This window comes from Manis pentadactyla, chromosome 14 (genome assembly GCF_030020395.1).
Source record: "Manis pentadactyla isolate mManPen7 chromosome 14, mManPen7.hap1, whole genome shotgun sequence".
In the NCBI taxonomy this organism is placed as follows: Eukaryota; Metazoa; Chordata; class Mammalia; order Pholidota; family Manidae; genus Manis; species Manis pentadactyla.
This window is the reverse complement of record NC_080032.1, coordinates 12,539,321-12,564,825: the sequence shown is the minus strand read 5'-3', so window position 1 is coordinate 12,564,825 and position 25,505 is coordinate 12,539,321. Positions and strand designations below refer to the sequence as shown.

At 51.8% G+C, this 25,505-nt stretch overlaps 1 protein-coding gene across 1 annotated transcript; it reads right to left on the bottom strand.

The window, feature by feature from the left end:
* Positions 1-2,852: 2,852 nt before the first annotated feature.
* GLTP (glycolipid transfer protein) lies at positions 2,853-23,622 on the bottom strand. Its single transcript, XM_036904039.2, has 5 exons — positions 23,349-23,622; positions 9,694-9,752; positions 8,538-8,671; positions 5,696-5,846; positions 2,853-4,033 (listed from the first exon to the last, which is right to left on the bottom strand). The coding sequence occupies exons 1-5, from the start codon at positions 23,449-23,451 to the stop codon at positions 3,851-3,853; spliced, it is 630 nt and encodes a 209-aa protein (XP_036759934.1). The 5' UTR covers positions 23,452-23,622; the 3' UTR covers positions 2,853-3,850.
* Between the last annotated feature and the right edge of the window lie 1,883 nt (positions 23,623-25,505).

Here is a 25,505-nt window from a genome sequence, read left to right as displayed (position 1 = left end):
TGTGCGTTTTTCACATTATTTCAGGGAATCTTGCGAAGTAGAGGTGCTCCTGTCCCATTTTACTGATTTGGAAACTGGGGCCCATTGTGGTGAACTGACTTCCTGGATCGCACAGCTGCAGCGTCACAGAACCTGGACTTGGACCCAAAAATTGTTAGGCGGTGGTGCTAGTGGTGGTGGTGGTGGTAATAGTAGTAATTGTAGTAGTAGAAGTGGTAGTGGTAATAGTGACAGTGCTGGTGGTAGTAGTAGTAGTAGTGGTAGTAGTGAGCCGTGGTAGTGGTAGTCATCGTGGGAGTAGTAGTAGCAGTGGTGGTGGGAGTAGCAGTGGTAGTGGTAGTAGTGAGTGGTGGTGGTGGTAGTCATCAGAGTACTAGTAGTAGCAGTGGTGGTAGTAGTGGTACTAGTAGTAGGGGTGGTGGTACCTGCAGTAATGGTGGTAGTAGCAGTGGTACTAGCAGTGGTGGTGGGAGTAGCAGTGGTAGTGGTACCAGCAGTAACGGCGGTAGCAGCACTAGAGGCAACAGGGCACACCTTTGACACAGGCTGACATGAATGAAGTCTGAACCCCTAAGCATCCACTTGAGAGGCTTCGAACTCGCAACAGGGTTCAAATGTGGCTCCTCCTTCACCGCTTTGAAGCCGCCGCAGCTCTTTAGGGAGGCGAGGGCCCCGACGCACACCCGTCGGGTGCAGCCAGGAGGAGGGAAGCTCGCGAGGCGCAGACCCGCGGGGCCCCCCATGTTGCCCTGACGCAGCGCCGACAGCGCCACCTAGCGGGCCCCGCGGGAGCTGCGGGCGGCTAGCGCGCAGGCGCGGGGCGGTGGGCGGCGAGCCCGCCGCGGGGCCGGAGTAAACCAAGAAACCCATCAACCAATCAACCAAACCCCAGGAATCGGGGCTCCTCCGTTCTCCTGTAGGCCTCTGCGGTTAATGGTGACCGCGGCAACTCTGAATGATCCCGCAGCCAAGTGCCCGCTCAGGCTGTTTCACTGACTCTCGGTGAGCCAGGAACCGTTAGTATTCTCACTGCACGGATAAGGGAACTGAGGCCCAGAGGGGTGAAGTGATTTGCCCGTGGTCACTCCGCCAGTAAGAAGCAGAACCAGGACTCCAGCACAGTCACATCACACACGCCAACACACCCTCCCCCATGCAGTTTCATTTAACAGGATGATGGCTTTCTATGCTTCAGACACTTATAACTGCTTTATTAAAAAGTAACATTTAATATGAGTCTCACAACCTGTGAGGTGGGTTTTAGCAAGACACCCATGATACAGAAAAGGAAACAGGCTTTTTTAGGGAGCAATGGGCTTCAGTTCCTTGTCTATAACAGAGATGTATTACAATGGATTTGAAATGATTCATTAGTTTAACCGGAAAGAATCAAGTGAATAAATGAGTCAACCTTCGCCAAACTTTTGGGCTCATTCGGGTTTCTGAGCACTGTCAGGTTAAGCTGGGTAAGATACACAGTGGGAATGTTCTGGCAGGGAGGCATGCTCACTCTCTCAGCGAGGACAGCAGCAGACACGGCTGGGGGAGGTGTGGAGTCAGACGTGAAACCCCAGTGCCCCCCAGTCCTGGCTGGGTCACCCTGGCCACGTCCTCTTGCCCCACCCCTTGGGATTCAGTTATCCCAACTGACCAATGGGATGCCCACATCAGGGTGGTTGTGAAATGGTGTCTGTAAAGCCCTCATTTGGGGCCTAGTATACAGCTGGTGCTCTATGTGTGCCCCCAGTATCACTTCAGCAGGGGTGAAATGTGAAGGCACAGATGCACTTCTGGCCTTGTCTCTGGGAACCCAAAGTATTCCCAGGGGCCTGGCAGATACCAGGAGTGAAGGATGCTATGCTGGGAAAATCTTGAACTTCTGCAAAGAAATTGCCTTCCTGGGTTTATCATGTTATGTTAGAGACACGAAAAAGCTCTTTTTAAAAGAAAGATGTAGCATTCTATTATTGGCAGAATTTTGTATGTCTAGGAAACCCAAGGGGAAATAAACCTGAAAAGCAGTGAGAGCTTAGAAAGGTCAGTGGCATCCCTACTACCAGCAGTATTAGAAAATACAATGAAATCCGAGACTGTAAAAACTTAGTTCAGAAATCCATCCCTTCACCATGCCAGAGGGAGCCCTCCAAACTGGCTGTCTGATTGGACTGTGCACAAGACCCGTGAAGGTGTTTCATAATTTTCTGGGCCGAGTTCAAATCCCTCGGTTAGCATGTCAAACACACACACACACACAGTCTGCCGCTAGGTCTTGCCTATGTCTTGGAGTGTCCCCTGCCCCTCCTCTGCCAGGTTCCTCCCCACCCTTCCATTAAGGCTCAGTGTAAGCCCTGACTCCCTGTGATGCATCCCAGGACCCTCGTCTGTGGCCCCAGGTTCCCTCCTGGGCACTGACCACTCTACATTGTCGTTGTTGATTTACTGGTCCATCTTGCCCACTAGACTCTGTAGGTGCAGGGATGAAGTGAAATAAATATTCCCTCAATATTTAACTCTAGTATCAGAAAGACCATCACCCTAGGATGAAATCAAATAACCACTGGGGACACGCTTGTGGAGGTAACAGGGACTGGTGGGGACTGTGGAGAATACACGTGCCCACTAGCCCTAACCACCCAAGGGGCAGTCACTTCTCAGCTCCTGCCAGGTGGTATGATTTTTTCAAAAGAAGCTGGAAGCCAAGATTTTTATGTGAAATTTCCCCAGTTGCTCAGTGTGGCAACCAGTTTTGTTTTATTTAAACCATGGAGGCCAGGAAACAGGTCCTTGGCCAGCACCCAGCTGGAACTTCTGATCCCAAAGAAAAAGACTCAAGAACCAAAATGGCACACCACTGTGATTCCAAAATAGATATTTATTTATTAAGGGTTATTTAGTGTCTGCATAAAAATCACCAATTGTTCCTTATTGGGTTTTTAACACACATCAATTCTTTTGGGGGTTGCTTTGTTCACCCCAACACTTTAAAAAATACCGCTCTTTTTAGTGCCAGGAAGGACAATTAAGGCAGCGAGGCGTTTTCTTGTGTCTCAGTGGACGGAGGGCTCATCCTCTCCCCCTTGAGAGAATACACTTGGTAGGCAGTTTCTTAGGTAGGTTGGAAAAGCTGTCCCTGAAGAAAGTAATTATGCAGAAGAATTGAAATACAGTCATTTATGGTCAATTATTTGTGCCTGATAGCTTAAAAATACCCCCCATTCTTGGCCATCAAAGGCTTGCTGGTTGGTTTCGGCCATCAAAGAACTGTCTGGCAAAAGACAGTGAGAAACAGCAGGATCTATAATGAAGTGCTGTAAGGTTGTAAGGTTGAGCTGTGCAAACCACACGAGCACACACACCAGTTTGCTTTAAAAAAAACCCCACAATAGGGGCCCTGTATAATTTCAAATGAAACTCCTCATGGTGCTTAAAATACCCAAAACATCATTCAGCCAGGTCCTAAGGACACTTGCTTATTTTCAAAGTGAGGTGTATGACACCGTTCCCCCAGTTATGCTCTGCATGGGGAGAAAAAAAAACCTTAGGACCTGATTTGTTAGGAACATCCATCAATGTATACCACACTGAAATGAAGGTATAAAGCGTCAGTCTGTGCTGCTTTAAAATTTAAAGGGGATTCGGAAGTAGGATCGTTATTTATTGCTCCATTAAGATGAACCCCAAAAATGACTTTTAAAAAGACCAGGGCCGTGCCCTGCAGATTGCAACCAGACTCTGGGCTGTTCTGGGGGGCACGCAGGCCAGAGGCGGCCTGCCAGCTTGATTCACAGTGATCCGGGTTTGCCTGGTTCTGCGAGCGGCCTGTGTCAGGGGCTGTGTCGCCCCAGTGCGCCTACACCTTGTAGCTGAGCTCGGCGTTCATCTTGGTGTACATCTCGTAGATGATGTCGATGGTGGCCGTGTAGTTGACCAGGAAGAGGCGGACCTTCTCCAGGCACTCCTCCTCTGTGACGTTCTGCCCCTTGGAGAGCGCTTTCAGGAAGTCGGACTTATAGGGGGCCGCGTACAGCGCTGCCTTGAGACGGGCAAGAGGGGAGGTGGCACAGGGTTAGAGGGCGCCGAGCCGGCAGGCTGGGCAAAATGGGGTTCTGGAAGGAGACTTCCCCAAGGTCTGTGCTGGGCAGGGTTCTGTGCTGCTAATGGTGTTGGAGGAGAAAGGAAAAGGCAGATGTGTGTTCCCTTCTGCCCCCGTGAGGGGGAGCAGGAAGGACGCAGCTTTGGGGACAGACAGACCTGGGTTCACATTCCAGCCTGTGCCGCCAACTAGCTGTGAGCCTTGAGCAAGTTACTTAGCCTTTCTGAGCCTCCCTCAGTGTCCTCATCTGTAAAACAAGGATGATGACGGCACCCGCCAGATTGGGCTTTCCTTGTAAGTATCGAGGAGGGTGAACAGAGGGCTCAGCACGGCACCGGCACGCAGGAGGTGCTCGGTGAGGGCGAGCCTCTTCCCTCTGGGTTGCCTGCTCTGCAAAAGGTGAGCTGCTTGTCCAGAAAACTCACTTTCTGAGCTGGGGAGATGACAGCTAATCTGTGCTGTGACCTCTTCTGTCCTGCAGGGGCCGACACTTGCCCCAAACTTCAGGGCTTCCCTGACAACTTGAAAAGCAGAGAAGCAGAAATACACAGAATCGAAGAACCAGAAGGAAAAAGATGCAAGTGGATAAAAAATGGAGTCTATGAGCTTGACAGGGCGAGGAAATTATAAAATAATATGCGCCGTAAGAATAGAAATGGTCATACCTTTGGTTTACTGAGTGTAACCACATGCCAAGCACTTCAGACACATTTACATACTTACACACTTCAGTCTTCACAGTGACTCTCTGAAGTAGTGCCTGTTTTACACCCATTTGACAGATGAGGACACTGAAGCTCAGAAAGGTAACCTCCCAGCACCCCACCTTCATACTCTGTGACCTTGAGCAAGATATTTCTCTGAGCATCAGCTTCCTCATCTGTGAAACGGTGGCAGGGAAGCGCCCACCTCTTGGTGCATGTGTGGCAATTGCAACCCTGGGCAGCCCACGCCGGGCCAGGCACACGGGATGCGCTGCCATCACAGGTGGTGGATGTGAGGTCTGTGCAGAGGGCCAAAGGAGGGCAGGGCTTTTGTGGTGCCCACCTGGGGTGGGTCCTGTCCTCAGCCATGCCAGGGTGGCGGCCCAGAGGTGGCCACGTTACTGCCCAGTACCCAGCTCTTCTTGCCTGGACAGACCCTACAGGCCCCCAAATAGCCAGGCTGTTGCTGAAGGCCTGTTTCCAGGAGCTCTGGCCAACGTCGCCCCAACACAAGCCACCAAGAGCCCTGTGAGCCGGTGTCCTCCCAACAGATGCCCAGATAGGTTCAGGGGCCCCTCCTGAACTCCCCACCCAGGGTGAGGATGCAGGCACACCCGAGGGGCCAGTCAGGCCAGCCCACCATCAGCCCGAGGTCTTCCCGAGTCTTTCCCGGGGTCCCTCCCGCGGCCCCTGGTCAGGCATCCCGGGACAAGGCACCCCATAGAAACACCAGGGCAGCGCTGGGCAAGCACACGTGGGTCCTCAGTACCCCAGCCTCACCCACAAAGACAGAGGGGCTCCTCCTGAGCCCCGGGGGGAACAATCCCAGGCTCTGAATGGCCACAGGTAGGGAGCAGCAGAGTGGCAGCCCCCCAGCTTGGCCCCATGAGGGGCTCACCTGGAAGATCTTCTGCACGATCCAGCCGTGGTACTTCTTGAGGGCCATCTCGTAGGCCTTGGTGGCATTGACGCGGATGAGGTTGGGGTGGTTCTCGTCCCGCTCCCCATCGCAGATGCTCTGGAGGAAGACCTGGATGAAGCGGAGGCCTCTGCAGCCCGGAGAAGAGGTGGCTCGATAGGACCCTGCGTGCGCCTCTCCCTCCCCAAACGCCCTCCCAGCCCCTAGAGAGCCCGCTGGGCAGCCAGGAGGACCCTGTGCACGACAGACCCTGGGGTACTGTGCACTGGGCACCTGCTGTGAGCCAGGAGGGTGCACACACAAAGGGTGGTGGTCCTTCCGCACCGGTTACCTTACATGTGATGTCACCCATGTCGCCACCTAGCTTAAGGCAGCAGTTACAGGCACCCAGTCTACACTATGCCTGGTCCCTGCCTCTGACCACAGCTGGGCCTGCTTGGTGTGTTTGTGTGTCCACATGGCCCCCCGCAGCCAGCAGCCGGCAGTGCTTGAGGAATGAAGCCCTGACACTGGCCCTCACAGGCCACAGGTGCTCTGGGCACGCTGACAGGCCGGCCCAGGCCCTCCGCTGCCACCACTGCCCCGAGTCGCGCTCTGCACCCTCCAGCGCTGCTTGACTCTTCCTCCCGGGATAGGACAGTGCAGGCTGTGGGGCATGGCAGGGTGACCACATTGGAAACTGAGTCAGTGCCAGCCCTTCGATCCACACTGCCTCATCTGCTGCCCTCTGCCCCTGAGGCCGAGCTCAGCACCAGCCACCCATTTCACAAGGAACTCCGGGGCACCCAAAAAGGCCCAGTCAGCGGCTGGGACATGAACCCAGCCTGTCTCACCCCAAGTCGGGCTCCCTCTTCCGCCATCCCTCACTGTCCCCCTGGAGGTCCCTGGATGGGCGGCTCTAGTCCCTCCTGCAGGCAGGCAGGGATCAGGTTGTGGGATTCTTAGGGGAGGTGACTGGGCCTAGGGACTAAAGGGTCTCTTATTTAATTTTATCACCTTGGAGGTGAAGGGAAATCCTCCCTGCTTAGAACAGAACCTCCGACCATCAGGGGTCAGCCTGGGATGTGGAACGAGCTCAGGGCACAACCCCAGCCCCGTCTGGGTCAGCTGCCTCTCCCCAGTCTGGGCGGATTCCTTTTCAACCCCATCTCACCTACTGTTGCCCAGCTCCATGCCCCTCAGTGGCCACCCTGACCAGCTGCAACTCACTCTGCCCAACCCAGCCCTGTCCCTGCTCCCATCTCCCATCCAAGCCCTAGCTGGACCAGATGCCCTCAGAACAGCAGACATGCTGAGCCTCTCTTGCCCTCCCACCTCTCCAGGGCCTCACTGTCCTTGGACCCCCTGGCTCAATCTTGGAGACTTTGCTTGCCACCCTCTTCCAGGAAGCCCTCACTGACCTCTCTCTGCTCCAGGCTTTGATACCCTGCTGTCAGGGTCCACTCACCAGTCAGATGCTGCACCCAGCCTGTGACACCTGAAGATGACTGCGCCTCATCTGATATCCCATGGACCCAGCACAGTGCGCAGCACACAGCAGGGGCTCATTACATGCTTAGCTTGCTGGTGTCCACCTGCACCTGCCCTCCCAGCTGCCTGGCTCTCCCCCTCATCTGCCCACGAACAATCTAACTGATCTGAGTATTATCATCTGCCATGTTCCTCCTGAGAAAAGCTACAGAACCTGTGGGTGGGGGGCCCTAGGGGTGTTTCACATTCCAGGTCTGAGAATCTTCTTCTGACAGACAGAATCAGCCAGCTGAGTGGGGCCAATTCCTAAAACCCACTACAAGGGCATTGGTTAGAGCCCACCTTCCCCTGCTGCCCTCTCAGCTGCACCCTCCCAGGACCAGACTCCCCTTGCCCCATTTCACCCAAGGCGTGTGGTGGGGAGAAGGGGCTGGCCCCAGGGGAGAGGCAGGGAGGAGCAACCCTCCTGGCTGCTGGCTCCTGGCTCCGCTACCCAGAGAGAGGGCCACAAGGGGAACATCCATGGGCCACAGAATGGGTCCTGGGCTTCATGGCAGCTGCCAGGCGGCTGCGGTGTCTGCACTGCCGAAAGACAATTCTGTAGCTGGCAAAGAGCGACGGGAGCTCAGCAAGCAAGCTATCTGGCCTCTCTGAGCCATGGTGGCCTTGTCTGTGAGATGGGAACAACTATGTGTGGCTTCAAGTATTTGCTGTAAGTACAATATACACTGTGGTTATGACCACTGTCGATTCTGGGGCAAGATGGTCTGGGTTCTAATCCCTTATCAGGATACCCTGCTCTAGACCACACAATGAATTTCTGCAAATCAGATTGAGTTCCTTCTCAAGATGCCATGTTTCTGACAAGAAGCTGTCATAATATGCAGATCCACCATGTGTATGTCACCAGCCCTGGGCAGTGCACAACTGCACAACTGTGCTCAGCCACTCGGTCCCACCTCTGACCCTGGGACCTGAGCTCGATTCGGCCTCAGAAGCCACCATGGCCTCCCTCCGTGAGAACGGGATAATCACCACGCCTAACTCACAGTGCATGAAGTGCAGTCAGGCGTGTGCAGAACTTAGCACACCACCCAGAGTCCAGAGTCCAGAGTCTGAGGGGACTGGGACAAGGAGTGTCCCATCGGGCAGGCCTTGGCCCCTGGGGCACTTTTTCTCAGCCACTAACTAGCATCACACAAGAAGACAGCCTATGAGAAGTAAAGGATGTGGCCTTCCCCACCCACCCCGAGCAGACGTGCTGGGGCAGCGGCAGCACTGGCTGCCCCACCTCTGCAGTGCAGGCCCCCCGCCCAGCAGCCACACACACCCTGCCGCCGGAGCCCGTCACCTTTTCAGCCACATCAGTGCCAGTGTGGCCCCCACTTTGGGCCACTCTGCTCCGTACATTTCCTTCTCCACCTCCAAGATGTTCTGCAGGGTCCGGAACTTGGCTGGGTTGGTGTCATACACGGCTTTGATTTTCTGAAATGGAGAACACGGGGTTTGCTCCTTGAAAAGCCTACCCCCATAGATGGCCGGCCTGCAGGCTGGGTGGAGGAGCGCCCTGCCAGGGCCTCTGTCCCCTTCCCATCAGCCCCAGGGGCAGAGCTTGCAGTAACAGTGACCAGCACAACGGCTCGGGTTTACTGAGCACCTCCCATCTGCCGGACGTGCAAAGGGCTTTGCGGGCACTGCCTTGTTTGGTCCACACAGCAACCCTGGTGTTGCTCTGTCGTCAGCCCAATTTGCAGATGAGGAAACTGAGGCTCAGAGAAGGTAAGTGATGTGCTCGAGGTCACACAGGTGGTACAGGTGAAGCAGGTTCTGGCCCAGGCCAGCTCCAGAGTACATGTTCTCTGACCACCATGGAGAGCACCTCAGACACCAAGTATCTGATGTTTCACTTTTGTGGACAAGTAAAAATGGGTTTTTAGTATTCAAAGATGTCCAGTAACAGGCTGGAAGCCGGGTAGTTTGGCTCTGAATCCCACCTCCGCCACGGCCTTTGCTGTGTGACCTTAGGGGAGTCCCTCAACCACTCTGCACCTCAGCTTCCTCATCTGTAAAATGGGCATAATGACAGAATCAGTCTCAAAACGCTGCTGGGATGAAGGAATGAGATAATGCAGTGTGTCCAAGCCCCAGTCCAGGCCCTGAGTGCATCTTCCAGGAGGGGTAAGAGGCTGGGGGACAGTCCTGGGAACTCCCAGGACTGGAGAAGGGTGGGGCTGGGGCCCTCTGGACTGTAGAGTTTACTTCTTACCTGGTGGGGGTGGACAAGAACCACTAGATCCCTTCCCAGGCTAGCCCTTGAGGCTGTGGTCCCATCAGGCTGTGGCTGCTTGGCCCTGAGTCACAGGCACGGGGGGCCGGGCCCACTCCCATGCCTCCTTCCTGTGCCTTAGCCTGTGGAGCCTGTGGCAGGGAAGTTGGGCACCGGTGAACTGCGCAGGTTCAGATCCCCAATGCGGATACAGGGCAGCGCTGCTGGGCCAAGTACATACCGTGATATTGCCACTGATGTCCGCCTTGATGGGAGTAAACACTGGGGACCCAAGGCAATCTGGGGACAAAATGAGAAGAGAGATTTAGATTCCCAACAAGGTTGAAATTCATGGGTCACAGAGGCCAGGGGATAGATAGGATGGAAGGTTACCTGGTATGTTTAGGGACAGGCAGAGCTCTTTATATGTGTTAACATGGCTTGTGGGCTAGTAAATTTGGAGCTCTGGGCTCCGGGTGGGACAATTCCTTACTGTGGACTTGTCAGAGCCTTTAAAATGCAACTGGGTCTAGCTTGGGAAACCCTCTTGTCCACAACACCTTCTCCCTAGGACATCGCTTTCTGCAATGATGGAAATGATGTCATGTCCTCTCTATGTCTGTCCTGTCTATTATGGCACACATGTGGCTACTGAGCACTGGAAATGTAGTGTAGCTGAAGAACTGAATTTGTATTTTGTTTAACTTTCATTTAAACAGAAATAGCCACATGTGGCCAGTGGCTACCATGTTGGACAGAGTGGCTGTACAGTACCTTGTAGAACTAATGATCTGAGACACCCATCTTGGCCATCAAGGTGGGTCACTGCTTAGTAACCAGCTGGCCAGGAGACAGGCTGGGAATCCTAGCAGGTGAGAGAAGAGGAGCCAGACTGATTAAAGATGCCCTTCTCACTCAGCTGCTTTTAAGGGAGAAATGAGCTGATGACCCAGAGGCTCCATGGTTCTGAGACTCTGCAGAAGAGTGCAGAACCCAGCCGCAGTGGGGTCCCGGTCACTTAGAAGAGCCTGATGGACGCTGTGCTCTGCATGCACGGGCAGCGTGGCTGGGCTTGGGCACGGCCCTTCAGCTTTCATCTAGCAAATGGGACAACAGAACTGATCAGACGTGCCATGAGGATGACTTGAAACAATCCATTTCTGACACACATATTTTGTTCATCTCTGGAGCTGTAATGTTCTTAATTGGAGGTGTTTTTCCTTTCTTGGTGGTTCATAAAACGGAGCATCTTAAACAGGTGATACCTCTGAGTGTCAAAATGTAGTCCTAGAAACTGCCTGGGACTTCAGGGCCCCACATGAAATGCGAGCAGCCTATGGCCTGTCTTTCCTCCTCTCCCTGGTTTGTGACCCCTCTGCAGGCTGTCACGGGCACCAGAGACTCCCAAGACACCAGGGCCTGGTAGGGAGGACACGTGCAGGGAATGGCCGGTTCTGTCCTAAGCAGGTTCAACACGGACTTCAGTATGGGGAAGACAGGTGACTGTGCTTCCCCAATACCTTCCCACCGTCCCCTCTGCTAAGCCCAGGGACCCACCATGCCTGATACAGATCTAGGGACAAATATGCCCGAGCATGCCACAAGTGGTACCAAACTCACAGCAGTGCCAGCTTCCCCTTGCCCAGCAGGCCAGGCAGGGCCCCGGTGTGCATGCCAACTGACTGCACAGGAGCAGAGGATGGGGGAGAGACATCAGTGGGCTGAACTCCACCCAAAGTGACCAGCACACTTGGCCAGCCATCTGGAACTGTCTAATCACAGATGTTAAGAGATATATTGGGGAAACAGCATTAGAAACTATATATGAAATACCCCATAACCCAGTGGAAAGGAAGGTTAGGGATCCCAATAGACAGGGTTTGAATCCTGGCCTGACCACTCGCCAGTTAAGTAAGTCTCCTTGCCTCTGTGTGCCTCAGTTTCCTCACATGTCAAATGGGGCAGTAACAGTACTTATTTCATAGGGCTGTCATAGGAATTAAAAATCATGCATTAAATGCATTTGGCAGGGTGCCCAATGCATGAGCACTCAATGAACAGACTGATTGCTTTTTGTGACCTCACAGCATGACTAGGTCAGGCCCAGGAAATATCACTCAGGTGTCACCTAGTTGGGCTTGGAAGCCTGCTGCAGGCTCCCGGCACAGAACCCTCAGGCTGAGCAGTGAAGCCTGTCCTTTCAGCTACTGGGCCTCTGTCCCATGCTGTGGGGGCAAGTCTCCCTCCACAGGGCCATGGACCCTCCCCTACAGTTGCCTGGGACACTTACCACTGGCTCCCCGAGAAAGGACAATGTATTCTAGACTTCAGTAACGATGCAAGAGAATCAAGTGATTTTCCTCCCCCCGGTGATTATTCCCTTCTTGACTATACAGCCAGGGGTCACCAACTCCAGCCCTCACAGGGGCTGGGCAGGTGCCGTGCATGTGCTCCATGGGGCTGTCAAAGCCCTTCTAAAGGGATGGCTGCTCCTCAAGTCTGGCTGATGGCTTTACATCCTCACCTTCTGAAAATGTATCATGTCTAAAAATATAAGGCAGACCAATGGATGGGAAAAGAGATGGACAGGTACAGTAAAATATTAATGGCAGAATCTAGGTGGCAGGTGTACAAATCTTCACTGTAAAATTCTTTCAATTTTGATGCAAGTTTGAAAATTATCATAGAAAATGCTGGAAAAAATGTCAGGTTGTTTGTGGAAGTCATAGTTCCTCCTACTTTTCCTCCAAGTCCATTTCACAGAGGGAGCAACTGTAGTTACATGTATAGCTGTTTACTGTCCGTCTCCTGCCACGGACTTGGGATCTGCACGGGCAGGGCCTGGGTCTCAGGGCCCCCAGTGCCCAAACTGCGGGAAGCATGAAACTGGAGGCATACTTCCTGCCAACCTCTATTCCCACCTACTTCCTCATGGTGCAGATGGGCTCAGTGCACTGGTTCTAAGCACCCATTCAACCAAGATGGCAGCGAATATGGGAAGCAGCTTGGGCCTCAGTTTCCCTGTCTGTAAAGTGAGAACACTAGGAGGACCTCCCTAGTAGGACTGCTGGGAGGGGGCAGAGGCATCCTATTGCAAAGTGGGAGCTCAGAGTGCTGGTCACAGTCGCTGTTACCACTAGGGGCTGATTTTCAAGCACAGCCTTCTGACGGAGATTTGAGACCAGGGCTTGGTAACAGATCACCATCAACCATGCATGGGCGGTTTATGAGCTTCTCCCAGTGACTCAGGTCACTCGACATGCATGTTAGAGATGCACAAGAGTGTCAATCAGCTTCCTCGGCTCAAACGGCTCTGGTGCAGTTCTGAGCAGCCCTGGGCTGGCGGCGGGAGAGTCTTTTTGTTTCGCGTTTTCCTGACAGTGCTATGCGGGTCACGAGGCTGCCATGGTCAGCTGGAGCTGGGCCCTGACAGCGGCTGTTACTCTGTGCCATGGCCACCACATAGGAACAAAGCTTCTGCTCAACTGCGGGAGAGGAATGTGCGGCCCAGTGTCCCTGTGGAGCTGGGAGCAGAGCAGCGGCAGATAGGAGGCAAGGCCAAGCCCAGAAGCCACTCCCATGCTGCGCCCAGAGGGAGCTGCTCGCAGGAAAAGACATCTCTGCGTATGTGTACCTGTGTGCACTGAAGCCGGTCTGGGAGCACCGGGAAGTGGGTCACTTGTAATTAGGGAAGAAGCAGTGTAGTGCTCTAGAATCTGTCAGTCCTGGGTTCAAACCTCAGCTTTGGTGTGACTCTGGACAAAAGACAACTGCACAGGGCAAAGAGCCCTCACTTTCCATGCCCCAGAGGTAGGGTGCAAACAGAGGTGCTCCAGCTGCAACTAGGCTGAAACCTGCTTCAACATGACCCCCCACAGCTCTGGCCTTATGTGCGTCTTTGGTGCAGTCCAAGGCCACAAGGCCCAGAAAAGCCAAGTGACTTGTCCCGAGTCACAGTGAGAGTGAGGCACGGGGACACAATTACAGAGGCAAGCTGCTTCCTCTATTCCCTCACGTTTCTTTCTATTATATTTCTATCTGTATAAACTCAGGAACAGCAAGAGGACTCTGACAAGAAACTCAGGAAAGTACTTCAATCCCCAAGCACATGGTGGCCTTCCTAATAGTTTAAACTCAAGATTGCCCTGCTCCAGACAGAGCACAGCGGTTTCCAGGTTACCCAGGCTTACCTTTCCTACAGAATGTAGCTCTGCCCCCAAATTACCTTTCTTGTTTTACCAGTTTTGCAGTTTCCCCAAACTTGTTTTTTTTACTGTTGTCAGCAAACAGGCTCTTTAAAATGCCACCTAGAACCTGTCTGCCAGAAGGGAGGGAGGGGGCTTGGATGGTTTTCTAGTTCATCATCTTGCCTCCAGGAGAAAGGAGATTGTCTCAAAAAACAAACAAAAAAAAAAGAAAAGAAAGAGATACAACCCAACCTTCTTACTTAATGGAACCAACTCTAATGTGCACAAATTCTGAATACAGTGAAGACTTGGATATCCAGAACACGTGACAAATGGCCCCTTCTATTTGGTGTAGAAGGTTTTTCTAAGTAGGCTAGTTACCCAGATGGCGTAAGGAAAAGACCATAAATGTGATTACAAGAACCAGAAACCTCTTACAAGGGACAGGGTGGGGAGTCCCACTACCAATCAGAACCAAGCAATAGATTGTTGGGGGTTGATCTGTATAAAAAATATCATAGACTAAAGAATATTATCCCTAAATATAAAGAGCTCTAACCAATAAGAAAAAACCCTATAGAAAAATTGGCAATTCACAGATGAAAAGATGCTTAATCTCAATAATAAAAAGTAAATAAAATTTAAAAAGTGAAATATTTTCCATCTACCAAACTTCATGAATGCACCAACCTTCTCCAGTTCAACCGTTCTGGATGGAACTCGTCTAAATGTAACACAAATGTCCCTGCTTTTGGCAACCCATTTGCAGTTTGTTGAACAGGACAACCACTGAAAGAATACCAATTATGATAAAGTGTGACCCAGTAACATCACAGGCCCCCTCAACCATTCACTAAATGGCTCTACATGGTGTGTTTTCAGATGTTTAGGACAGCTCTGTGTAGTTGACAAAAAAAACATCTCTTGACAGGCGATGATCACTTCCTCCTGCTTTCTCTATAATGCTTTGATTCTGCTAGATGCTTGGAAAACAAACTGCCAACTGTGTCAGCATCACCTGTAAAATAAGAGACAGGTACCAAGCAGCACTGTGTGCATGACCTCTGTGACAATTCTGGCTGGACAAGAGGCATTTAGGGCCTCCTGCGTGGGTCTTTGCCATAGTTCAGATGGGTGAGATGGCCCAGAAAACACAATTCCCCGTAGGCCCACAGTCATCACTTACCACATAGAATCAGACTCACTTTCCTCCCCTTTTTGGCCTCAACATGGTTGGAAAGCATCAGTCATTATACTCAGCAAGACTGCAGCACATATCCAAGCTGCCCCTCCACAATGGCCCAGCACTGGGCAACAGGGTACCTAAATGCCCACCCCCTCGTTTTATCTCAGAAACAATTTTCATTCAAGAACAAAAGGAATTCTGTTTTTAAGATGCACAGCTTCACTTTCAGCCTGCGTGATTCAGGATGCGAATGCCTAACTCAACCCTAAATACTTACTTCAAAAAGGAAGAATAGGATGCTGTGTTGCAATGTTAGGGGCCTGGTTTGGGGAGCTTCTGTTTCAAATTCTTTTCTTTTTTTTTTTTTTCTTTCCAAAAGCTGGATAACAAAGTTCCGTTGTTAAACACATGGGGCAGATTACCTTTACAGGTCCTGGGTTTCAAAGACCATAATGAGGGGCTCTCAAATTACAGCTGATGAAGATGAATCATTTATTCATCCACAGGTATGTGGTGCGTAGGTGTGTGATAGTGCAGTTTGCAATAAGGCCTGTTTGAAGGATGTGAGCCCCTGAGGACACCCTCCTTCCTAAAACTAATTCCCCTTCTAAATTCTATTATCTCAAGAAAAATATTTACAAGACAATCCAAAACGTTGCTTTTAAAAATCACCCCCATGACAATGCTAACCCTCTTTGTCCACAACTGCCCCTTTTGGCAAAAAAAAAAAAAAGCCTTGACTTGGGAATGCAGTTGGAAAATGAGTTCTCTTACTTGCTGTGTGGCCTGGCAGAAGTTAGTCAACCTCTCTAAGCCACTGTTTCCTCCTTTGTGAAATGAGGCTAACAGCAGCCCCCACCTCACAGGGCTGTTGTGTGAGATTTTGCATGAGATTGCATAAAGGGCTTAGAACAGTTTCTGGCACCTAGTAAATGCTCAATAAAAAAGAAGGTATTCTTGATGATTATTATTATAAATTCTACCATCATCTTCATCCTTCCCAATGGGCAGAGTTTTTTCTTTAGGGGGGATATCCTGAAAACAATGATGTCAATGACCAAGAAATCAAAGGAGAAAGAATGGGAAGGGACGGAGGAGAGGGCAACACAGATTGCTTGACATGGGTAAAATTAGCAGGAATCCTCCAATAAAATGGCTTCAAATGCATTACAGACCATTGAAAAAGACATCTCTGAAGGGAATGGAGTAAGGGATTTGGAGGAAACAGCAATGCAGAAAAGGAATCACTTCTGAGCACGGAGAAGTGGAACGGCTGCCTAACCACCCAAAGTGGAAAGCAGAGGTTTTAGAGGACTCTGGAGAGGGTTGATCTGCTGTAATAGCTTTTAAAGCTCAGATACAGTTAACACACAACCATATAAAGGTGGGTGGGGGTGGGGGGGTGGAAGCCTGATACAAGTAACACCAAGAATGTAACAAAAGGAGTTAACATCCAAGCAGGCCATTTTTAAACCGAAACAAGGAAACCTAAGACTAGAACCTGACATTTCCACTCTAATAAACTCATTGAAAGAAGCCCATTGTCAGGGTGGGAACTTCCTAGCATTCCCCTCCCTGCTACACAGCAAGAAAGGGTTGATTTTGCCCAGAAAAGGGCTTCAGCTGTGCCAGTCTCGTGGCTGCAGGACCAGCCCACTTCAAAGCCTCGTGGGCCACTTTCTGGCTGTGTGACCTGGTCAAATCGCTTCACCACTCTGAACATTGGTTTCTTCTTCTATAAAATGGTGACACTTCCTCCTAATCCATGAGGTCATTATAAGGACTGGAAATGTGAGATCAGCTAGTTCAGTGCTTAGCTAGAAATGGGTGATGCTAGTAATGACTGGGTCATGCATTATATTTACAAAGCCCCCTGTCACGCATTCTTTCCATTCCATGCTGGTTTGACACTGGCCGGGCAACTACACTCTGCCAGGCACACTGCTCAGTTCTGGAAGGGCCCAGCTTCTGCCTCTAAGGGATTCACAGTAGAGCCCTGTTCTTCTAGGCAGAAGGAATGGGGTGAGGGGTGGCTAGAAGAGCCAGCAAGTGACAGTATGGACACTTGGGGCTTTTCCCTCCCGTTGCTCCAGCCTGTTCCCTCCAGGGGAAGAGGCTAGACTTCAGCCCTTGACCTCAGGGCCAGACTTTTCTGAACACAGAGGGTTGAGAGGATCTACTCACCATCACTGGGGGACAGGGTGGGCAGGTGCCACGGTGCATGCTCTGCACTGACCTTTGGATGCTATGAGTGAGGGCGCTGGAGCAACTGTCAGACCTCAGCAGGCAGTCAGCTCAGACTTCAGTCCCAAGCCCTGGCGGTTGGTCACCAAGACCCAGAGGCAGCTTCCTTCTGGAAGATCCTTATTTCCCAAGGGCTATGTGGCAAGAGGTATAGTTTCTAAAGGCCTGAAGCAATCTCTCCTACTTGGACAAAGATAGAGTGATTCTAAGTACTGGGCACCAAATCATTACGGGGAATCACCTCCTCCGACCCTCTGGGGAGCCCCGGCTTCCCTGCTTCAGAGTCAGGGGTGTGGCTTAAAGGGGAAGAATTTGCACATGGACACACAGCTTTGGCCCCAAGGAGCCAGGACACAAGATCAGGTTGGCTCATCTGGAAGCCAGTGCCATGCTTCTCTCTATTCACCTACGTATCAAGCTTGGAGCAGGAACTTCAGTGGACAGCAGACCCAGGTTCAGCGCAAACTCTCCCAGATGAGCCTCAAATACCGCCAACCCACGGGCTGCTAGAGACAGAGAGGATGACCCAAGAGGGGCCAGTGGCAGCCCTCCCCTTCCCTCTGGTTGTTACCAGGGCGCCCTCAGGCAGATGAGATCGCGAGTGTGATGCACAAGAATGACATCAGGCCACAGCAGGCACTCCTAAAGGCCACAGAATCCTCACTTGCTGCTTGCAAACACACCTCCGGCTGGTGACAAGAGTCTGCAGAAAGTTTATTTGGCTTCTTCCCCCCACAGGACACTGTTTTTTCTTCCTAGAAGTGTCCCCCGCCAGGCACAGGCTCCACCCCAGAATCAGCTCTGAACAGACACTCAACCCAGAGGCTAATCAAACATTACAGAGAGAGGGTCAGTACAGTGTCTTGTTTATCTTTCTTGGGATATGCTAACAAAGCCAAAAATGAACATATATTTGTATAAATTTAAAAAAAAAAGCACTGGGGAGATGTGGTGGGTGGTCCCAAGTCCCTGGGAGGGCTTGTTGCAAGGGGAGGAGGAAGAGGGGGAATGGGACAACTTCTTTTGAATACGAATTTCTTACTCATAGACCACGGCGTGCTGGCAGGGCTGGTTCCAGGTGCTTAATGTAATGTCCCAGTCAGAAGAAAACTGGCCTGTCTGGGCCTCCCTGCCTTATGACTTCCATACCCCAGCATTCACATGCAAATTTACATTAAACTAACTAAGAGTTATGCACCCAGCCTGGCAGGCCGATTATCAGGCACATACCTCAAAGGAAACCTGTATGTCTGGTCTGTGGTTCCCAGCATCTTGGACAAGTCACTGTGGTGCCCGCGGAGCCACTGGACTTCTTCAGTGACTGAGCAGGCTTACTACCCTGGGGTACTTCTCCTCTATTGGACAGGAAGCCAGGACAGCAGGCAGGCACCACAGCAAAGCCACAAAACCACTGCGTAAGGAGCCCAGAGGCCTGAGTTCTACCCACTGTCTGTGTGACCTTGGGTAAGTCACCTAACCTCTCTGGCCTCAATTTCTTTGGCTGCATAACAAGATAATTCTGTGCTTCTAGGCTGCCATTGCCCACCCCCACCCCCACCCCCACCACACACACACACACACACACACACACACACACACACACACAAAATACAGCAAGCACTGGACCAAAGTAATGGAAAACCACTGTTTGGGAGTCTACTCTAACACTAATTAATAAATGTCAGATCAGGTACCTATAAGGCCCAATTCAATGGCCATCCATTTAATTAGGCTAAAAGCCTGAAGAAGAAAAATTACCCCAAATTTGGATCTCAAGAACTGAGAGGTAGAAATCATTACCTTCAGCTCCTGAGCCTTTGGTTTCTCCTTAAACAGTGAGAGCCAACAGGTGTTACCTCGTGCACCAATTCTGACTGACCTGGAGTGGTTGTGTTAAGAAAGATGCGGAGGCCGTGACTAGACTCACGCATAGTATCATGACTGATTAACAATGTCTGCCAAGGGAACAGGGTATGAGTTATGTATTGAAATTTGGTCATGAGTTTTAATTTAGAAGGAGAGAGAAAAGCAAAACACTTTCAGAAAGAACCCAGAAAAAATGGGAACGGAACCAAAAGCATTCACTCAACAAATATCCCTACCTCGCCAAGCACTAGGCATGGCAATAACTCAGTCACGGAATGTGATAGGTTCTGTGGGAATCTAAAGGAGTTAGGAAAGACTTCCTGGAAGAGGTGACTGACTGCTTAGCTGATGCCTTAAGGATAAGTGGAACCCAGCCAGGCAAAGGGAAGGTTGCAGGCTGGAGAGGAGTGGTGCTCCAGAGACTGACACAGGTAAAGCTCCAGAGGCAAGTGATGGCATGATACCATTTGTGGGGCTGCAAGCCATTCAGAAAGGCTACAGCACAGATTTCAAGGTGGGGTAATAGGGAGCCACTGAAACTTCTAGGCAGGGAGTAACAAGATCTAAGTCTCTCCCTCCGTCCACCCTCCGATTGTTAATGCCCTAGAACAGCATTAGAGTTGCATTACTGACCTAAAAGATGAGAGATCAGGCCTCACAGAAGTCGGTGGCAAGCTGATCAGACAGAGGGGAGATCTAATTACTGGGTCAGGGTGGAGAAAGAAGATGGACAAAGGGTTGGCCTCTACGTGGACATAGTAAAACCTGTACAATTCCAGAGATTCAGGATGGAGATACGGAGGAAGGGCTAGCTCAAGCTGTGGAAGCTCTGAGCCACATGTGACCTGCAGCCCAAAGAGTCAGCATTCATCAAGCCCAGCCGATTCTATCACAAACCACATCTGATGAAGTTTCAAGAAATGTGGTTGCTCTAAGAGGTTAAAAGAGTCCATACCCTTTGACCCAACAATTTCACTTCTAAAAATTAGAAATAAACAAAGAAGTACACAAAGACATATACACAAAGATGTTCACTGTAGCACTGTTTAGAAGAACAAAAAATGAGAAGCAATGTGAATGTCCAACAGCAGGGGACTGGTTAAATAAATCATGGCCACATTCAAACAATGGAATTCTAGGCAGCTATGAAAAATGATGACTGACTTGGAGAGTCATGCTATTTTGCTGAGTGGAAAAAGCAGCTTATACATTTTCCCTTAAAGATAGACAAAAATGAGTCTGTAAAGAAAATACCCTTGAAATGTCAGCAGAAATTCTCACTTAAAAAAAAAAACCTACCTCAAAGGGTTCTGAGAAGATTACGTGAACTAGTCTACAGAGAGTACATAGCACACAGTAAGTGCTCAGTAAGTGACAGGGCACTTATTTGTCATTTCTTCTTGCTCAGTTTTCCTTCAATAAACAGATCTTCCTTGCAGAAGTAAATACTTTTTAAAAACACAGCTTTCAGCCCTTGACATGTTTCTATTAAGAACAGTGGTTCTCAACCGGGGGCGATTGTCTTCTTGCAGATATTTTCGGTTGTCACGGTTTGGGTAGAGGGGGTGTTACCAGCATCTAGTAGACACAGCCAGGGGTGCTGCTAAATACCCTACAGTATGCAGGATGGCCCCACCCCAAGGAATGACCCCACCCCAGGTATCAGCAGTGCCATAGTGGAGAAACCCTGATATGGAGGGAGCGGTCCCTGGGACACTGTCAGATTTCTTGCATACTTATCCCTGACCTGCTCTTCAACACACGCACATCACCCAGATCATCTAGGTAAGCAGAAGCTCCCAAGATCTAAGTACAGTCCCTGTGATAGAGCTGACAGTGGATCTCAATGGACCCAAGCCTCAGAGAAAAGCCACTGGTGGGAACATTCTTCTGAAAGTTAACCCCTCAGGAGGAACTCTGCCCCCAGAAGAGTATAATGGCTCAAAATGGATTATCACGTTTTTTTCAAAGTGCTAAGAATTATCCTCTGTAGGCCGACCCACTGAGGCTTCTGTATAAAAGGCACTTCTGTCAACAGATGTGACGCACCATAGCACACAGCTCACAGCAGGGACAAGGGTCCTTTGAGATGATGGAGAGGGAGGGGGAGATGCTCTCCAGCTCTGGCACCAGCTCACTGCTGGCTCCAGCTGCCACCACTCCCTTTCCTCTAAAACCAGCCAGGTAATCACATCAAAGGTGCCCCCAGATGCACAACCGCAGCAAGGACAACCTTATTGAAGATAAGGGACCAGAAAGCCACAGAGCTTACCTCGGATTTCCCCACCTGGGCACTGCAAACATTTGGGACAGGATCAATTCTTTGTTGCGGGGCGGAGCGGGGACAGCCTGTGCACTTTAGGATGTTCTGAGCGTCCCTGGCCTCTACCCACTAGGTGCTAGTAGCATATCCCAGAACCACCACCCCCTAAGTTGTGACAAACAAAAATGTCTCTAGACATTGCCAGATGTGCCCCAAGAGGCAAAATTACCCTCAGATGAGAACCATGAGCTAAAACAGATTCTGAAACCTTGTCCAGGGCAAGCTGGCTCTGTCCTGCAAATTTTGGCCTGGGCAGCTCCATGCCCCCACCAGGCGAGGGCCGCACCGGAGCTGCTTGGCTCGGGCTGTGGAGGAACGCAGGAGGAGGAGGAGGAAACACCTGGGGAAAGAGCACCCGGCAGTGGCTCTTTCAAAAGAAAAGAAAAGTCACACAAGTAAACAACTCCTCAGTGGTGAAGCCAGTTACCTCCCAAGATCCAGCCTGGAGATTCAGTGTTATCTCAACACTGTGATACCCACAATAGGAACACTTTGTGTATTCAACCAGTACTAACAACACACCCACTATGTGCCAGGCACTGTTCTGGCTCCTGAGGGTGCAGCAGTGGACATAAAAGACCAAGACCCCACTCATACAAACCAGGCAATTACACTCACTCAAACATTAATTAATCTTCTAATATCTGAAAGAACCAAAACTGGACCCAGGAACTCATATAATAACACCCCCCAACCACCACCATTATTTGGCACTTAAGGCCTCAGAGCTTTACACACACCCACTCATTTACTCCTTGCAGCTCACCTTGGGGATGAGCGTCCCCATTTCACAGATGGGGACACTGAGGCCCAAGAGGTGAAGGAGGAGAGCTGGGATACAACTCTAGGTAACTGCAACCACCCCAGAGCTCACAGCACTGCATCAACTGCCCACATCAGACTCTGATCACCCAATGGGGGTAAAGTGAGTGACTGCCCTGCATGCCGAATCTCTCTGTCAACTTAGGTTCAGGCGGACTCTCTCCCAGGGACAGTATCTTCAGGCAAGGCCACCCGATGAACCAGCAAGGGAGTGGGGGGTGTTGCTAGGCAAACCCACATGGAAGAGACAAAAGCAGAGGGTCAGGTTGCACGGTTTACCCAGGATCCGAAAGGCAAAGGGCAGGGGCAGATGGTATCGTCTTCTGTTTCCCATTTTCCGCCCGAGGCTCCAGACCAAGGTGGGGGGGGGGAAGGAAGCTCTGAAACTGCTTTAGGGACCGCCTTGGTGGTGCCCCCAGGACCCTCCTGGACAGGACGGAGGGGAGACGGGTCTCTTTGGGAGAGCGTACCAAGCATCCTGTGTTTGAGATCACCCTGTGTCTGGCGGTAGTTCCCTCCCGACCCCTGTTCTAAACGGAAGGAGAACTTTAGGTGGTTCCCCCTAGACAGAGGTGCTGGAGTTCTGTAACTCTGCCTTCAAAATCCCCTCCTCACCGGGCCAGGCTTCCTGCCCGCGGAGTTGGGGTGGGGTGTGATCTAGAATGGGGGAATTCTGAGGGAAGAAGGGTTCACAAGGCCCCCCAGGGAGAGATTAGGCGATTTTAAGGAAAAGAGAGGGTTTATCAAGTGGCAAGACAATTTTAAGGGGAGGGAGTTGAGAGCCATTCCTAAAGGGCAGAAGGGCATAATGGGGTGAGGGATGACAGGCTTTGGGGGAGAAGGGGCGCGATGCTTGCAGGGAGACGCTGCAGAAACTGCCATTTGGGAAAGTAAGGGGTGTTTGGGGAGATGGCCGACTGGGGGAGCCAAGGAAGCGGAGAATTGGGGAGGAGGCATCTGAAGGACACGGTGGAATGTGAGGTGTGCGGGGAGACGGAGGATTGGGCTGTATGGAGATGAAGGACTGGGTGTCCGGGAAGAGACGGGGAATACGACTTGTTGGAGGCAGAGAGCAGCTGGGAGCGGTCTTGGGGGAGAATGTGAGGGTGCCCGGGGGAAAAGCGGGTCTTGGATGGCCGGGGAACTAGGATTTGGGGCGTCTAGGGGAGAGACGGTCTGGGGATGCTCGGGAGAAGGAGGGCTCGCGTACGTCCGGGGGCGCTCCGGGGCAGGGCTGCAGGCCGGGTCCCCCACCCACCCCGGCTCACCGAAGAAGGGCGGCAGGTGGGACACCGCTTCGAGGAAGGGCCCCGTCTCGATCTGCTTGTCCGCGGGCAGCGGCTTCAGCAGGTGCTCGGCCAGCAGCGCCATTTCGGGGTCGAGGCCCGCAGTGATGCCCCAGCCGGCGCCGCGGGCGTCCACGCCGCCCCCCGGGCCGCTGCCGTCAGCGCTGGGGCCGTCACTGCCGCCCGCCGCAGACTCAGGGGACGCCAGCGTCGCCACTTCCGCCCGCGCCGGGCCCCGCGTAGCCAAGCGCTGAGCGCCGCCAACCGGCCGCGCGCCTAAGCGGCCCGCCTAGCCGCGCCGCCCCCGCCAGCCCGCGCCCAATCCGTGCCCGCCTCCGTGGTCCTCCGCGCTGCCATTGGTCAGGGGGCCTCCCGCGAGGAAGCGGGCCCAGCTCCGCCCAGATGAGCCGCTGCCAGGTGCTCTTTCCCCGGGTGGTTCCTCCTCCTCCTGCCGCGTTCCTCCACAGCCTGAGCCGAACGGCATGGGTGCGGCCCTCGCCTGGTGGGGGCGTGGAGCTGCGCAGGCAAAACTCACAACCCACCCACCAACCCAGATTACAGCCCAAGTGAGCCCGCGCCCCCCAGGACACCCGTTTTCCCAAGAACAGAGCCTGTCCCCGACCAGCCTCAAGAGACCTGTTGGACACTGCTCGGGTCACAAGTTAATTCGGCCATGCCTAACTCGGAGTGCAGCCTCCCGAAATCTAGTGTGCCGCCTGACCAGATCAGTCCGCTGTTACCTGCTGAACCCAGCCCAATTTACAATCCAGCTCAGCCACCATCTGACTGGGTGCTTGCTTCCCCAAATCTAACCTCACCTCACCTTCTCCAGAATTCTAACACATAATTGTCAAGAGCTTCTCACTCATTGAAGAATAAATATTCATTGTGCCTCCAGGACATGCCATGCACTGTGCCAGGTAGGCATTGTGAGAATGAAGTGATAAACAGCACAGCAGAATCCCTGCTTGGGTGGAGTGGCATTCTAACTGGGGAGACAACACAGTACAATACAATACACAAATGAGACAATTTCAGACACTGAGAAGTATAAATGAAGAAAATAAAACAGTGGAGTGACGGGGATGACTAAGGTCACAGTTGAGACAGGATATAGAAGGTTAGGGGCAGTAAGTACCTATGAAGAACTGAGACCTGAAGAAGTAAGAGACAGCCACAGTGGCTGGAACATGTGCAAAAGCCTACAGGTGGCAAAGAACTTGGTGTGTGCTACCTACCAGGAGGACTGGGTGGGAATGGGAGTCGAGTGATAGGAGTTGAGCTCTGGGAGGTGAGTGGGGCATGTTGGGTTAGGTTGGGGGTGGTATAGAGTTTGGAGTTAATCCTACGGGCAATGAGAAATCACTTGTGCCAGAAAAATAACTGCCAAACCTTATTAAGTATTTTCAGTTTAATCTTTCAGGGGACAGATGAGAGAAGAGGTTGTTTCAAACCAAGGGCATGACCCATGTACAGTCAGAGAGTGAGATGGTCTGGGTGAGACAAAGCCATCACTTCTTGCTCCTGACATGCCCCATCAAGCCAGATCTCCCACTAACAGGCTCGTTCCCACCCCACCCAATCCCTAAGATACCATCTCCTTGCAGCCTTACCAGCCCGCCCAGCACCCTGACCCAGTGCCAGAACCCCACCCATCTTTCAGACACCTCCAATTCCACAGGGAAATCACAACCACATGGAGACCTCTAGCATCAGACAACACCCTGATTTCTCAACTTGCTCCACCCCAGCCAAGCTACCCAGAGACTATGGCTGATGCAAGAAACTCAAGTCTACAAGAATTGTCTTGCCGTGGAACACAGGTTTAGTGCGCTGAAAAAGGTCTTTGTTCTAGGTTAATGAAGTATCTTCAAAGTTCTTCCATCTATCCATTTGACTACCCACCCATCCATCCAACAGACATTTTAAGTGCCTGCTCTGGGGTGGTTTCCCATAGTTTATGGTAGGGGTTGGGCTGGTCCCAGAGGCCAGGCTGGTAGCATAAATGGGCTGTGGGCTGGGTGTTACACAATAGGGAGTGGTTGAGACTGTGGAGAACTGGGGGTCACATGCCCCATCTGAAGGGCACTGTGCCTATTCACCTGGCCAGTTATTGCCCAGCATGGTTAGCCTTTCAGA